This window comes from Argopecten irradians, chromosome 1, assembly GCF_041381155.1.
Source record: "Argopecten irradians isolate NY chromosome 1, Ai_NY, whole genome shotgun sequence".
NCBI classification, from domain to species: domain Eukaryota; kingdom Metazoa; phylum Mollusca; class Bivalvia; order Pectinida; family Pectinidae; genus Argopecten; species Argopecten irradians.
Genome location: NC_091134.1, coordinates 53,711,580 through 53,727,990, shown reverse-complemented (window position 1 = coordinate 53,727,990; position 16,411 = coordinate 53,711,580). Strand labels below are relative to the sequence as shown.

At 36.1% G+C, this 16,411-nt stretch overlaps 1 protein-coding gene across 1 annotated transcript; it reads right to left on the bottom strand.

Annotated features, from left to right (window-relative positions):
• Positions 1-2,898: 2,898 nt before the first annotated feature.
• LOC138333218 (serine-rich adhesin for platelets-like) lies at positions 2,899-11,489 on the bottom strand. Its single transcript, XM_069281436.1, has 9 exons — positions 11,397-11,489; positions 10,885-11,027; positions 8,733-10,496; positions 8,027-8,341; positions 7,585-7,695; positions 6,929-7,212; positions 6,465-6,521; positions 5,498-5,637; positions 2,899-4,872 (listed from the first exon to the last, which is right to left on the bottom strand). Exons 1-9 carry the CDS (start codon positions 11,432-11,434, stop codon positions 4,704-4,706), a joined length of 3,021 nt encoding a protein of 1,006 aa, XP_069137537.1. The 5' UTR covers positions 11,435-11,489; the 3' UTR covers positions 2,899-4,703.
• Between the last annotated feature and the right edge of the window lie 4,922 nt (positions 11,490-16,411).

Here is a 16,411-nt window from a genome sequence, read left to right as displayed (position 1 = left end):
AGAGGTAAATCCTATAAATCGCTACTTGTCCTAGAGTTTTGCTTGGATTTTGACCAAATTTGGCCACAAACATCCTTGGGGAAAGGGGAACAGAACCGGTACTAGTAAAAGAATGCTGTTTCACAGCATCAAAAACTCTTTCATATGTAGATATGAAAGATGGGGATATTCTACCAAAGGGTCACAAAATGTTGTAAAACCCGAGGCTTGCAGAGGGTTTTAAAACATTTTGGGATCCCGAGGGTTGAATATCCCTATCCTTCATATCAACGTATAAAAGAGTATTTTTAGCTCACCTGGCAAACATCCTGGGGGGAAGGGGAACAGAACTTGTATAAATTTTGGCTCTGAGCCCCCCAGGGCAGGGCCCAATAGGGGAAATAAAGGTAAATCCTATAAATCGCTACTTGTCCTAGAGTTCGGCATGGATTGTAACCAAATTTGGCCACAAACATCCTTGGGGGAAGCGGACCAGAACTTGTAATTTTGGCTCTGACTCCCCGGGGGCAGGAGGGGCTGGGCCCAATAGGGGAAATAGAGGTTAATCCTACAAATCGCTACTTGTCCTAGAGTTCGGCATGGATTTTGACCAAATTGGCCACAAACATCCTTAGGGAAAGGGGAACAGAACTTGTATAAATTTTGGCTCTGACCCCAAGGGGGCAGGAGGGGCGGGGCCCAATAGGGGAAATAGAGGTAAATCCAATAAATCGCTACTTGTCCTAGAGTTCAGCATGGATTGTAACCAAATTTGGCCAGAAACATCCTTGGGGGAAGGGGAACAGAACTTGTAATTTTGGCTCTGATCCCCCAGGGGCAAGTCCCAATAGGGGAAATAGAGGTAAATCCTTTAAATCGCTACTTGTCCTAGAGTTCGGCATGGATTGTGACCAAATTTTGCCAGAAACATCCTTTGGGGAAGGGGAACAGAACTTGTATAAATATTGGCTCTGACCCCCCGGGGGAAGGAGGGGCGGGTCCCAATAGGGGAAATAGAGGTAAATCCTATAAATCGCTTCTAGTCATATAGTTCTGCTTGGATTTTAACCAAATTTGGCCCAGAATCATCCTTTGGGTTAAAAGAATTCGTATAAATTTTGGCTCTGACCCCTTGGAGCAGAAAGAGTTGGGCCCAATAGGGGAATTAGAGGTAAATTTTCAAATTCCTTCAGAAAAGAAACAATGAACCTGTATTCAGAACATTACTAGGCATTACAAACCAGGTGAGCGATACAGGCCCTCTGGGCCTCTTGTTCTCTCATACCTCAACATTTTAATGCAATTTTACTTCTATAATTTTCGGCCATTTTGAAATAAATTCGAAGAAAACGCGACTGCAAGTCAATTCTCCTTACATGAAAATATGCGTGATGTTTTCAACGAAAATCTTGTTGCTTGCATATTTTAAAGTAAATCCAGCCTACTTTTGAAAAAAAAAATTTGTTAAAATTGCACCGAGAAGTAGGTATGAGAGATTATACTCCCTCTGAAAGAGCAAAGAGTAGTTGCAGTAACTATCTTTATGGAACACGTGCAGACCAAGATGTGGTTTTTATCAGACTAGAGGTAATAACTATTTTCAGTACAATATAAATAAAATAACAAAAAAAAAATATTGAAACAAAGCAACATGTTTATTTTGAAGTAAATGGAAAACAAACAAATGAACATTACAGTTGTGCAAATACATAAATAGGCCAAGAATACATTTTCATGTACAATGGCTGATAACCATTTCAACGGCCAATGGTCAGGTAAAAGGTTAAAACAAAATGCATCCAGCTTAACGAACAGAAAATTCCCAGGATAATGGAAAATCACTCTAAAAAAATCAAACGGGCATAAAAAAAAAAAAAAATGGCAATATGAAGGCAAATAATATAATGAAGCATTACCATAGAAGTCTAACCTACACTCTCACATCCAGACTATCATAATTATTCAATAACCAACATTGGACCCAGGTCAGCAAACACTGAATAAGAAATTTCATTAGGCAATTCAGCTGCTGCAAAGAATAAATAAAATAAGACAAAATGTACTAATATACCACATGAACTCCGAGCAGTTCATAGGGTATAGTATTTGTTTATGAGAAATAACCCTAAACCTGAGAGTGTAATCAACTCAAATAAGAACTCTTGGTTAAGTTAAACATATATATCAGGTGCAATTTTTGATATCATGTAAACACACGTGGTCGGTGGTGTGAACTGACAGATGAAGTAGTTTGGTGTCATTAATGCCCAATAAACTTTGTATATTTTGTATAGTGAATGCAATTGTATGTTCAATTCAAACACACACAGTGACCTGTCTAATTATATATATATCATTATGGGTTATAATCAAAACTCAATATCAATATTCATACCTGAAAGCTAAATACTGTTCTTAAACATGTAAATATAAAGATATCATTTATATAGTTTCTCAGATATTGTGTAAGTTTAGATGTATGGAATTTCTCTAACAAATCCCAAAATGTATTAGCCAACAAAAAAAGTCACAACCTCCTCCTTACAGTATCACAATTGAAAATAAAATAATGGTGTCTAGCACTTCAAAACAATGTATTATGACTGCCAAAAAAACCTAAACCAACACCATTGCATATTCCAGAAACTCCAGCTAACCAATCATGTTTTGAAATACATGAGAGATAATTCTAGTACAAATATCAGCTAAAAATCTCATCCCATTTCTTATATATGAAATGTACACTTGTTTCATCAACTTCTGGCTACATTTTGTTGTTACATTATTAAATACCTGTATAATCAATGATATGATTTCAGAAATTATGTGCATGTAAAACAATCAAATATGGTAAATATGGCATTATGTTTTAACTTCATCGAAATTTCAAGGCCAAAAATGTCATCGAAATTCAGGCCATGTACCTAATTCATATTACCTGGTAACTGTTCACACATTTACAGAAATAAAACACTGTTATCTTGTTTTCCTTATTGATTTTTAGCCACTCTCTGACTTGCATAACCTGTAATGAGGAGAGCTTGTCAACCATCCATTAGACAACACTGTAACAGCATACAATATAGTGTTCAGACAAGTAATGACAGTAACTTGTGAAGAAGACAAATCACATTTCTTAGTTATCTTTAAAGTGAATAGTCGGGCAAAGAAAACCAGTCTAAATGCTTTAATTGGCCTTCCAAAAGTTCTCACATATTAATACGACGGTCAAGTTCTGCTTACGTTTCCCAGTTCTGACCATTGAAATAACGAAAAGTTGAAAGCATTGAAAGCGAGGCTGCGTGGAAACGTAACCACGGACATCATCAGCCGGGAGGACGTTTTTTGGGATTCTTATACTTTGAATTAATTTCTACGTACGCAGACAAGATTTTGACGAGAGAGTTTATTTTTCTATTCCATAAGAAATTTTACTGGATACATTCACACCATTTTTACCAACTTTAGCTATCCTTGCCCGACTGTTCACTTTAAATTAAAAATAATTTAAGCCTAAATAAATATCCTTTCATTATCGACTATATAAAAATCCCTTCTACAAAATGAAATAGACGCACAGTAAAATTGTTTTAAACGCAAAGTTACTACTATTACAAAATTAATATGATACCAGGTTATTACATATTGCAATACATTTTTTTATACCATTTCATATTTTAAATTTGATCTAATTTATTGTTTTCTAAACAACATCTCTCAACCAAGTACCAAGCTATATTTCAGCAATAATTATAAATATGCACCAACTCTTCCACATTTCAATGACAATGCACCAAGTTAAAAGAGAAAGGAAACCCCTAGATTGATTATTGTCACAATGCTCATTAAATACAATACATGTACTCATTAAAAATTCTATGAAACTATCGGAGACAATAGTAAACCTTGTAACTATCCAGATATATATGTATACATATATTGTTATATGTATTTTCATTCATGTCCAAACTGCAATATGTATATGTAAGCCATAAGTTAACAATGAATAGATATTGACATGTTTTGGCTCAAATTCTCCAAGGATGGCTCCCTTCGAGCCTAAACTTGTCAACTAAACTCTGAGTAAATAATCAGTTTACTGTAAGGAACGACTGTGTTGGACTCACTTTTTTTACCTATCATTTGAAATTTTACCATATCAAAGGAACAGTTCAATTTTTTCTACACTTTGTAGTCCATAATTTGGCCCTCAAGTAATTTTTTCTCAAAGAAATCCTGTTCAGTTTTTCTGACCTTCATATTAAAGATACACTAATCCAGCCTTACTAGATTATATAGTGTGTCAATTACCATAATATACCAGTCAAACACTTTTTAAGTGTTGGATTCCTTAATATAACAAAGGCCTCTCAACAATGTAGCTTATCTAGTCTTCACTTGACAGAAATATCACCAGGAATACAATTCGGACAATGTTCAATAGTAACTATGGGTTAAACAGAAGCCAATCTTCAGAAAATTCATATCAAAGAGCTTTTCGGTTTTGCAGATTTTCTGAAAGCTGTCTGTCCAATCACCATGTTGCTAAGTGACTTTTCTGTGCTGTTTGGCAGTTCCGATCCCCTTCGCTGTCTGTCGGTCAGTGTGTGTGCCAGAAGTGTGCAGCTCCACAGGTTTCGCCTTTCTGTGAGATGGTACTGCTCCATCCCACTGTCTATGTATGCACACTGTGCCCAGTACTTTCTGATCAGCTGTCTGAAAGTTTACTCGGTCTGTGTCCCAGCACTGCGCCTTTCGGCTGTCTGCGTCCCTATACTAATCAGTGGGACAGCTGTAGAGGAGAGTCCCAGCATATGCATCAGGTTCCGTCGAATGGATGTCCCAGAGGTGGTAGTATCTGCTGGTTTCTCCTTCTCCGACTCCTTCTTTGCCCTGTTGATAAAGAAAACAAATCTTGAATTTATCTCTGGCAGATATATCATATAGACAGAATTACAGTCAATATTTACAGGTCACTCAAGGTCAATCAGTAAAATTGTTATAAAAGCATAATAAAACGATAGTAATACAAAGATCATCGGCTGAATAAGACCACTTTCATGGGGTCCTCATTACAACTCATTCTATATAAAGACCCCCTCGACAATAAGACACAAGAGATCCCACAGGGATCTTGGCGCCCACCAAAAATGTCTGACAATTGAAAGAGGGATTTTGTTTTTTCTTTTAAACTTCAACTATCAAAATCCAATATTGCAGCCTGTCGGCCATCTTGTTGATTGATTGGGCTCCAAACGCAATATGCAAAACTAGGACCCTAGAGGAACCTACAATTAAATCTGAGACAGATCCCTTCAGTACTTTCTGAGAAATAGCAGTGACAAGAATTATTAATGGATGGACGGAAGGAAGGACCACAGACCACTGTCAAAAAGTGATTAGTAAGATTAGTAAGCTTATATGGTCATCGATGCTCAAATCACACTTGATATTTCATCTTTCTGACCTTGTGTGACCTTGAGGTAACAGAGTTTGGCTGTATTTCTATGCGACTTACCCTGGCCTACAAATATGAAGATCCCCTCTGTTTGTCCCATAGATAATACCATCACCAACACCGGGTAACCAACGGGCCGAGTTCACGCTTACGTGGGTACGAATATCCATATCACAGGGGTGCATGATATCCGATACATGCTAAAATGAAAAATGATAATCATGACATTATTTAAATTATAGATTTAATAGTCTATCTTATGAGTAGTGGTAATACACAAAGTATGACAATTTATACAAGAGAGATCCCAGAGGGATCTTGGTGCCCACCAAAGAATGATCTACGTCTGACAATGGAAAGAGGGATTTTTCTCTCCTTTTCAAACTTTTACTACATATTACTTCATATGAAATTTGATAAAGATCCTCTGAGTACTTTCGGAGATACATAAACAGTAACAAACTTCAATTATAAAAATCCAAGATGGCTACTTGTCAGCCATCTTGTTGACTGATCAAAATCGAAGTGACGATCCAACCCCTGGCTGCCATCTTGTTGACTGATCAGTCCAAAAATGCAATATGCACAATTAGGGCCCCAGAGGAACCTACATGTGAAATTTGAGAGAGATCCCTTCAGTACTTTCTGAGAAATAGCGGCATCAAACTTTAACTATCCAAATCCAAGATGGCTGTCTTGCGGCCATTTTGTTGACCGATCGGTCCCAAAATGCATTATGCACAATTAGGGCCATAGGGGAACCTACATATGAAATTTGAGAAAGAACTCTTCAGTACTTTCTGAGAAATAATGGTAAAAAGAAATGCGGACGAAAAGCGATTTGAATAGCCCACCATCTGATGATAGTGGGCTTATAAATAAAGCATACAGATATGTTGAGTTCGAAAGGATGGAAAAGCGTAAAATTTTGAACCTTCATAATATCATGATTATTTTCTGTCATTTGTATGCCATCCTGATGTGGGACACAAGGAAGACTTTGTTAACTGATTATGTATGTATCTACCTTGGTGGATTTTTCTCCAGCCAGCTCGCTATCCATCTTGTACACCTGAGCTACCAGCTGGAAAATAAAGTCAGACATTGAAAGTCATTACAACTAAAGCCAAAATGATATATCTATTTGTTAGTATAATTGACTTTTTCAATTTGTAGAGGTCGCTTTCAACAGCTACATGAATGCTCTAAGTGTGGTCCTTTTATTGATGAACCCTAATGATTTACCTACATTGCAGCAACCTGAATCTATATATCTAGAGTATGTATAAGCATAGTGAAAGCTTCAGATTTTTCAAATTGCTGGAAACACCCAGCCCAATCTATAATCAGTAGTCTCACAACAACATAACCCATGCTAATATCTTACTAACAGTCACATGTATATACCATATATGTCTTACAAACTACGGTAATTGCTTTAAAATATTAACCAGTCTAAGGTTTAATATCTAAATTATAAACTTTACACACCTGATTAGAAGTGAAGACCCACGACAGCCGTTTAGCAGCTAGTCCGACCATCACATAATTAGTCCTGGGAGATATGCTGACAGAGATTGCATTAGGCCCAAAGCTCTTAGTAAAGAGGCACTGTCCCCGTGATTCAGGCAACAGGGAGAAGATGGCCAGGATGTTGTCGTCCGGGAAACCTCTGTGACTTGGTACAAAGGTTCCTAGCAGTGTTCGATCCTGGGAGATATCACAGCTCGCATCGTTATGGAGTTTACATTGAGGAACAATCACACCTACTGAGGCTGTAAAACATAACACAGATACGATAACATGGAGTTTGATTTACTGGTTACATACCAAATATTATTTGATAAATTTATCATTGCAATAGGTAGGTCAAATGTTTTTTAATGACTCATTTCTTTTCTATACATCCATCTAAAATATGTATGATTGCAGTATGTCCAAAGAATCAAGTTCTAATTGAAATACAAGTAGTGAAGGAAATTGACTCAGTCCTGTTTTTTCTTTAGGCTGAATACAGAGAGATAGAGGGTAAGATTAAAGAACCAAAATCTATAACTATAATAGAGTCCCACATAATAAAGGACTGTACCATCCATAATGAAATCTCACCTAACTTTAATACCATTTCTTCCTCTTTAGGTACTTACCATCAGATATGTCTGGTATATCACACTTAGTGAAGTCCCAGGCCTGTATCCTATGGGTGTGGTTGATAATGTTATTGGCCACCGCCGGCTCACCTCTACCCATGAAGGCACCTATAATACATGATTGATTCGTTATAATATTCTAACATTTAAATCATTTTAAATGATTAAAATTGAAATTGGTATGTGAATAAACCCCCTTTTCTTATTTAATATTATATTGTATTTTCTGATATCTTTGATCTTCAAATTCTTTGAGTGAAATATTTTGGGTCTTGTGAAGTAATTTGTGACTGAATTTGAACCATTTTTTTGTAATTTGACCCACTGAATGCTTTGCAGACTAGATCCAAAAGATCAGAACTTTATGTAAACTCAATTGCATCAGAATGGTGTGCATGCACTTTCTACCTCATAGCTATGTGTATACAGTAGTATGTACCTGCTATGGCCCTATTGATGGCCGTCTGGAGCGCGTCGTTAGGGCGGTTGATGGTGTCGTCTAGGATACTGACAGAGTAGTGAGGATGTAAATGGTGGCGCTGTAGGGAGTGCCAGTTGTGGGAACTAGGAGGCAGGGCAAATGTGGATGGGAATGGCTCCCGAGCTGGCAGGTGCATATCTGGGTCAGAAGGGGGTAGGGAATGGACCTGGATATTGGTGGCTGTAGACTGGGATGGCCCCCTAAGGGCTGTCTCCAGTAAAGGATGAGGAGCTCCTGTATTTGGTCGACGGTTACTCCCCATATCTGCTGAACCTGTAAAATTGTATAGGCATGCAAAGTAGTAACTAATTGTCGATTCATAAGAACTGAATACAAAAGAAAATTCAAAATTTAACTCAAATTCCAAGAATTGATGTGTAAAAAGCTATTTTCATAATTAATAATATTTCTATACTATTGAAATTGCTGAATAGCATTAAAATGTATTTAATACAGAAAGCAATAAAAATATGAAGCATATGTAAAACTACTAAGTAGAAAGTTTCAAAAGTTACCATATGGCTAAAATATGACTAACATATCTTTTGGACTTTTATCATGAAGCACATAATCTAAGTTAGAGGGCTTCACACAGAAGCATTATTTTCTGAATTACATGAAGATTACATAAAACCAGTATAATAACATATTGTTCTATACAAACCTTGAGGAATGTTTATACTGGACGGTGGGGACGGAGATCTACGATTACTTTCTGGACACCGGGTGATGGTTATAACAGGATTCGTCTGAGAAGGGCCAATTGTCCTGGTTTCTGTCGAAGGTTGGACATTACGTGTCTCCTCTGCAGCTGTATGCTGGGAATCCTGGGAAGGTGACAATGATTGTCTAGATATCAAGTAACTATCTCGGTCTTGTTGAAGTTGTTGTATACTTTCATGAAAACTATTCCGCAGGGATGTAATTCTGCGATCAAGTTCATCCATCTCACGTTCAATACGGGCTGTAATTGTTGCAAAATTGTCCTGTATTACGAGATATCCTGGGCGGTTGTTGTTATCACCAGAATTTTGTTGTTCTGCACTCTGTGATTGGTCATTATTATTATTATCACTTTGTAACACATACACTGATTGGTTACTGTTTGGATTTACCACTAAGTAATTATCACTCTGTGTTTGTAAATTTGAATTCTCCACTACATTTGTCTGATCACTAGAACTTGGATCCAATGGAATATTCGTGTCAGTATGGTTTTGTAACAAAGAATTTAATTGGCTTTGAGGGATCTCTTGTTGTGCCTGGCTGGCCAAATGGAGTAGAGAACTAAGCCTGTTCTGTTGACTAGAAGGCTGACTCTCCCCTGCCTCAGCGAACACAGCAGAGCTGGTGGTGTCAGTGTTCGTCTGAGAACTTGCTACATGTGTAGTTACAGGGTTCTGTGATGTACCTGTACCAACACCCTGACGTCGAGCTGATCCGTAACTATGTACCTGTACCCTGGATGGGTTTAAGTTTCTGTAACGCTGTCTATAAGTTTGGGATGATGGTTGTGAAAATGCACTTCGGGAGTGACTAAATCTTCGACTTGCGAATGGCTCCCAACGGCCATAATTAAGCTGTGACCTGTTGAAGTTACCACACACTTGACAATCTCTACTATCACAGTCAGAAGCGTGTTGACCTTGACCTTGACTGTTAGGGTTCGAGTCTATCCTTAGTATTGGGGTCCGCTCTAGATTTGGGATATCAAGAGACCTTGATAATGTCCTTCTACTATCTGATGGTCCAGTGGACAGAACACCAGTGAAGCTTGTTGCAGCTCCACTACTGGCAGCCATAGGCAGATTCATTGCACCAGTTTCGTTATTACGCTCCATTGCCACAAGGTTTGAGCTGGATGTCTCTCCAGCACTGTTTCTAGTACAATTCCGACACCTTTCAGTCAATCCTGCGTTAACAGTAGTGGCGGTAGTGGACCGGACATTGTGACCACTGTCAAGTACTGTCACTGGACGTACCTCACTGTGCCTGGATCTAAGTCTATTATGATCAGATGCTCTCCGGCCCAAGACCTCTGCCCTTTGAGCGATAGCTGATACTCTTCGACTTAAATCCAATGACCTTTGACGTAATTCAGTAGATCTCTGAGTTAGACTCCCTTGACCTACATCAGATGACCTTGTAGCTGTATCCTCTTCCTCTTCCTCAATGATAATGTCTCCAACTTCATCAGCCTGAGATGCCCCTCTAGGGGGAGGACTCCAGACACATCGTCGAAGAGCCATAAACGAAGGAACATTGGTATGTGTTGATGGTGGATTTTCCTCCTGCTCCGGTCCAGCCGGCAGCATGGTTGTCTCGGTGACATGAGCAGCATACTGTCTAGCGTAGTTTAGGCCCTCCTCATGTATAGGTGACCGTGTCCTATCTCTAGAAGCACTGCTTTCCTGAGCATCAGCATACTCTGTATTTACGGATAAAAAACAACAATATATATTCTTCCTAGTCTTCATGAAAACCGTAATTATGCAATCATATGATTATTTTCAAGGATACCATAGATAGTATTAAATAAACGCAACACTATTCAATAATATCAAAAGATGCTGAATGTAGTCAAATCTTTATACAACACCAAAAAACCTAAGATTACAATTTAGAAGGTTTTAAAAAAGCAAAATCTTTAAGTTGCTAAAGATTAACTTTGATAAAATTACTGATAAGACAAATGTTCCCTGTATAGAAATAGCGTTCAGGTGATTCACCCCCGGGGAGCTGAAAATCTGCTGAGGCTCTTTGTATATGTGCCGTTTTTATCTAATGATAACTACAAACTATGATGCCCAGATTACCTGAGTAAGAACCCTGAGCGGCCGAGCCTTCATTCATGACTCTGTCCCTCCTGTAGGCTTGGAAACACTCCACTAGATTGTTGTAAACATTGCGAAGTCTCTGGGTCCTCTGGGGCCGTGCCACCACTGGGTTGTTCCTACCACTGAAATATAACATTACACCATACATGAATAAAAGTCTTAGAGTCTAGGCAGTACTTCATGTCCTTAGAAACATTTATCAATTTGCAATTTCTTTGATTTTACAGACATTATGTAGTGAGTGCGTTTAAAAAAAATATACATGTACTAAAATTAAGAAGAAAACTTTCTGAATTTTACTTTTTTTCTTAGAAGACCTTGGAGCAACCACTGAGCCTTTCTTTAAGAGTTTGTCCTTTTAAACTATTAAACCAATTCATAAATTTCACCACACAAATCATCAGCCTGTTTACAATTGATAGTGAGAATCCTATCCTACAAACTGTATAAAATACTCTTACTTTTAAGCACTTGAGATGTTTAGAACTTACTTAATGAAGGAGATCCTGGAGTTAGCCTGCTGTACCATAGTGTTGTTAGCTATACCTGTATAAAGGTAATGGCCCACCGAGTCAAACCGCACCAGTCTGTAAAATATATGTGTAACCATGGAAATTTCAATGATCACAAACAGTTTTCATCTAATATACATACGTCAGACTTTCATTTACTGTCTCTGTGACAACATACTCTTCTGTAACAAACTGTCTTATTTACAGATAAGCCCCAATTTTTGCTGTATCACCAATTCAATAATCCTTCAAGAACATTACAGGATATTTTGTGAAGGAGAAAATCGAAGAGCTAAAACAAGCATCTTGTTTAATGTAAGTGAAAGTCATATTGATCTACACTATGTACCTTTAGAATGTGATATACCAGGTAAATTGATCTACACTATGTACCTTTAGAATGTGATATACCAGGTATATTGATCTACAATATGTACCTTTAGAATGTGATATACCAGGTATATTGATCTACAATATGTACCTTTAGAATGTGATATACCAGGTATATTTTACAATATGTACCTTTAGAATGTGATATACCAGGTATATTGATTGATTAATGTTTACCAGGTATATTTCTACAATATGTACCTTTAGAATGTGATATACCAGGTATATTGATCTACACTATTGTACCTTTAGAATGTGATATACCAGGTATATTGATCTACAATATGTACCTTTAGAATGTGATATACCAGTATATTGATCTACATATGTACCTTTAGAATGGTATATATACCAGATATACAACACTATGTACCTTTAGAATGTGATATACCAGGTATATTGATCTACACTATGTACCTTTAGAATGTGATATACCAGGTATATTGATCTACACTATGTACCTTTAGAATGTGATATACCAGGTATATTGATCTACAATATGTACCTTTAGAATGTGATATACCAGGTATATTGATCTACAATATGTACCTTTAGAATGTGATATACCAGGTATATTGATCTACACTATGTACCTTTAGAATGTGATATACCAGGTATATTGATCTACACTATGTACCTTTAGAATGTGATATACCAGGTATATTGATCTACAATATGTACCTTTAGAATGTGATATACCAGGTATATTGATCTACACTATGTACCTTTAGAATGTGATATACCAGGTATATTGATCTACAATATGTACCTTTAGAATGTGATATACCAGGTATATTGATCTACAATATGTACCTTTAGAATGTGATGATATACCAGGTATATTGATCTACACTATGTACCTTTAGAATGTGATATATCCAGGTATATTTTTCTACAATATGTACCTTTAGAATGTGATATACCAGGTATATTGATCTACAATATGTACCTTTAGAATGTGATATACCAGGTATATTGATCTACACTATGTACCTTTAGAATGTGATATACCAGGTATATTGATCTACAATATGTACCTTTAGAATGTGATATACCAGGTATATTGATCTACAATATGTACCTTTAGAATGTGATATACCAGGTATATTGATCTACAATATGTACCTTTAGAATGTGATATACCAGGTATATTGATCTACACTATGTACCTTTAGAATGTGATATACCAGGTATATTGATCTACACTATGTACCTTTAGAATGTGATATACCAGGTATATTGATCTACACTATGTACCTTTAGAATGTGATATACCAGGTATATTGATCTACACTATGTACCTTTAGAATGTGATATACCAGGTATATTGATCTACAATATGTACCTTTAGAATGTGATATACCAGGTATATTGATCTACAATATGTACCTTTTAGAATGTGATATACCAGGTATATTGATCTACACTATGTACCTTTAGAATGTGATATACCAGGTATATTGATCTACACTATGTACCTTTAGAATGTGATATACCAGGTATATTGATCTACAATATGTACCTTTTAGAATGTGATTATACCAGGTATATTGATCTACAATATGTACCTTTAGAATGTGATATACCAGGTATATTGATCTACAACTATGTACCTTTAGAATGTGATATACCAGGTATATTGATCTACAATATGTACCTTTAGAATGTGATATACAGGTATATTGATCTACAATATGTACCTTTAGAATGTGATATACCAGGTATATTGATCTACAATATGTACCTTTAGAATGTGATATACCAGGTATATTGATCTACACTATGTACCTTTAGAATGTGATATACCAGGTATATTGATCTACACTATGTACCTTTAGAATGTGATATATACCAGGTATATTGATCTACAATATGTACCTTTAGAATGTGATATACCAGGTATATTGATCTACAATATGTACCTTTAGAATGTGATATATAAGGTATATTGATCTACACTATGTACCTTTAGAATGTGATTATACCAGGTATATTGATCTACACTATGTACCTTTAGAATGTGATATACCAGGTATATTGATCTACACTATGTACCTTTAGAATGTGATATACCAGGTATATTGATCTACAATATGTACCTTTAGAATGTGATATACCAGGTATATTGATCTACAATATGTACCTTTAGAATGTGATATACCAGGTATATTGATCTACACTATGTACCTTTAGAATGTGATATACCAGGTAATTGATCTACAATATGTACCTTTAGAATGTGATATACCAGGTATATTGATCTACAATATGTACCTTTAGAATGTGATTATACCAGTTATATTGATCTACAATATGTACCTTTAGAATGTGATATACCAGGTATATTGATCTACACTATGTACCTTTAGAATGTGATATACCAGGTATATTGATCTACAATATGTACCTTTAGAATGTGATATACCAGGTATATTGATCTACACTATGTACCTTTAGAATGTGATATACCAGGTATATTGATCTACACTATGTACCTTTAGAATGTGATATACCAGGTATATTGATCTACAATATGTACCTTTAGAATGTGATATACCAGGTATATTGATCTACAATATGTACCTTTAGAATGTGATATACCAGGTATATTGATCTACACTATGTACCTTTAGAATGTGATATATACCAGGTATATTGATCTACACTATGTACCTTTAGAATGTGATATACCAGGTATATTGATTCTACAATACTGTACCTTTAGAATGTGATATATACCAGGTACCTTATATACCAGGTAATTGATCTACACTATGTACCTTTAGAATGTGATATACCAGGTAGTATTGATCTACACTATGTACCTTTAGAATGTGATATACCAGGTATATTGATCTACACTATGTACCTTTAGAATGTGATATACCAGGTATATTGATCTACAATATGTACCTTTAGAATGTGATATACCAGGTATATTGATCTACACTATGTACCTTTAGAATGTGATATACCAGGTATATTGATCTACAATATGTACCTTTAGAATGTGATATATAAGGTATATTGATCTACACTATGTACCTTTAGAATGTGATATACCAGGTATATTGATCTACACTATGTACCTTTAGAATGTGATATACCAGGTATATTGATCTACACTATGTACCTTTAGAATGTGATATACCAGGTATATTGATCTACACTATGTACCTTTAGAATGTGATATACCAGGTATATTGATCTACACTATGTACCTTTAGAATGTGATATATATATATTGATCTACAATATGTACCTTTAGAATGTGATATACCAGGTATATTGATCTACACTATGTACCTTTAGAATGTGATATACCAGGTATATTGATCTACATATGTACCTTTAGAATGTGATATACCAGGTATATTGATCTACACTATGTACCTTTAGAATGTGATATACCAGGTATATTGATCTACAATATGTACCTTTAGAATGTGATATATACCAGTATATTGATCTACACTATATGTACCTTTAGAATGTGATATACCAGTTACCATATATGTATATTGATCTACACTATGTACCTTTAGAATGTGATATACCAGGTATAATTGATCAACAATATGTAACCCATTTAGATCTATACAGGTATAATGATCTACACTATGTACTTTAGAATGTGATATATACCAGGTATATTGATCTACACTATGTACCTTTAGAATGGTGATATACCAGTGATATAACCTTTAGGTATATACCAGATATTGATCTACACTATGTACCTTTAGAATGTGATATACCAGGTATATTGATCTACACTATGTACCTTTAGAAATGTGATATACCAGGTATATTGATCTACAATACTGTACCTTTAGAATGTGATAACAAGGTCAATATGCTACCAGGTATAACCTGATTCTTCTCATACTCATGAAAGTGATCTGACAAACAGGGCAAACGGCTCGGCTTGGTTCCAGTCCCAGAAATAGATTTTGTTACCTCAACGGGCAAACACCAGCCGACATGGTCGATAGGGTGAAAGGTCCATAGACGCAATCACAAGACTGTCCTTACAACGCTACACACCTCTAATTAAAGACTTGACCAACTACCAACATATCCACCCTGAAGTCTGAAAAGTATTTTGTCGCACCCCTTGATATATAACATATACCAGGGGTTTATATTACAGGACTGATGATCTAATTACATAAGAATCTCAAATATTTTATTTTTGTCTTTCACCTTTTTTTTTTTTTTTAAAATTTCTTTTCATTGACCTAAACCTGTAGATCCTATTTACAGAACTGATGTACTAACAGGTATCTAATTTAAATAAGATGCTCAACCACATTTAATGATTTTGTCTTCACCACTTTTTTTTTTTTTTTAAATAAGTTCACTTTCTTTGACATACCTGAAGATCCCATATACGGACTTGAACCCCTGCCAAACAGCCAGATGCCAGGATCTGATTGGATGATGGATGGAAGGCGAGGCACCATGGTGGTGCGAGGAGTGCCAGTTTAGGATGTGGGTACATCTTACCAGTGTACAGCTCAGTGACTCTTACTGTATGGTCCACCTGTGAGTGGAGGCTACCCCTTAGTCCTATAACAGATCAAGGGGAAATATGACGCTAA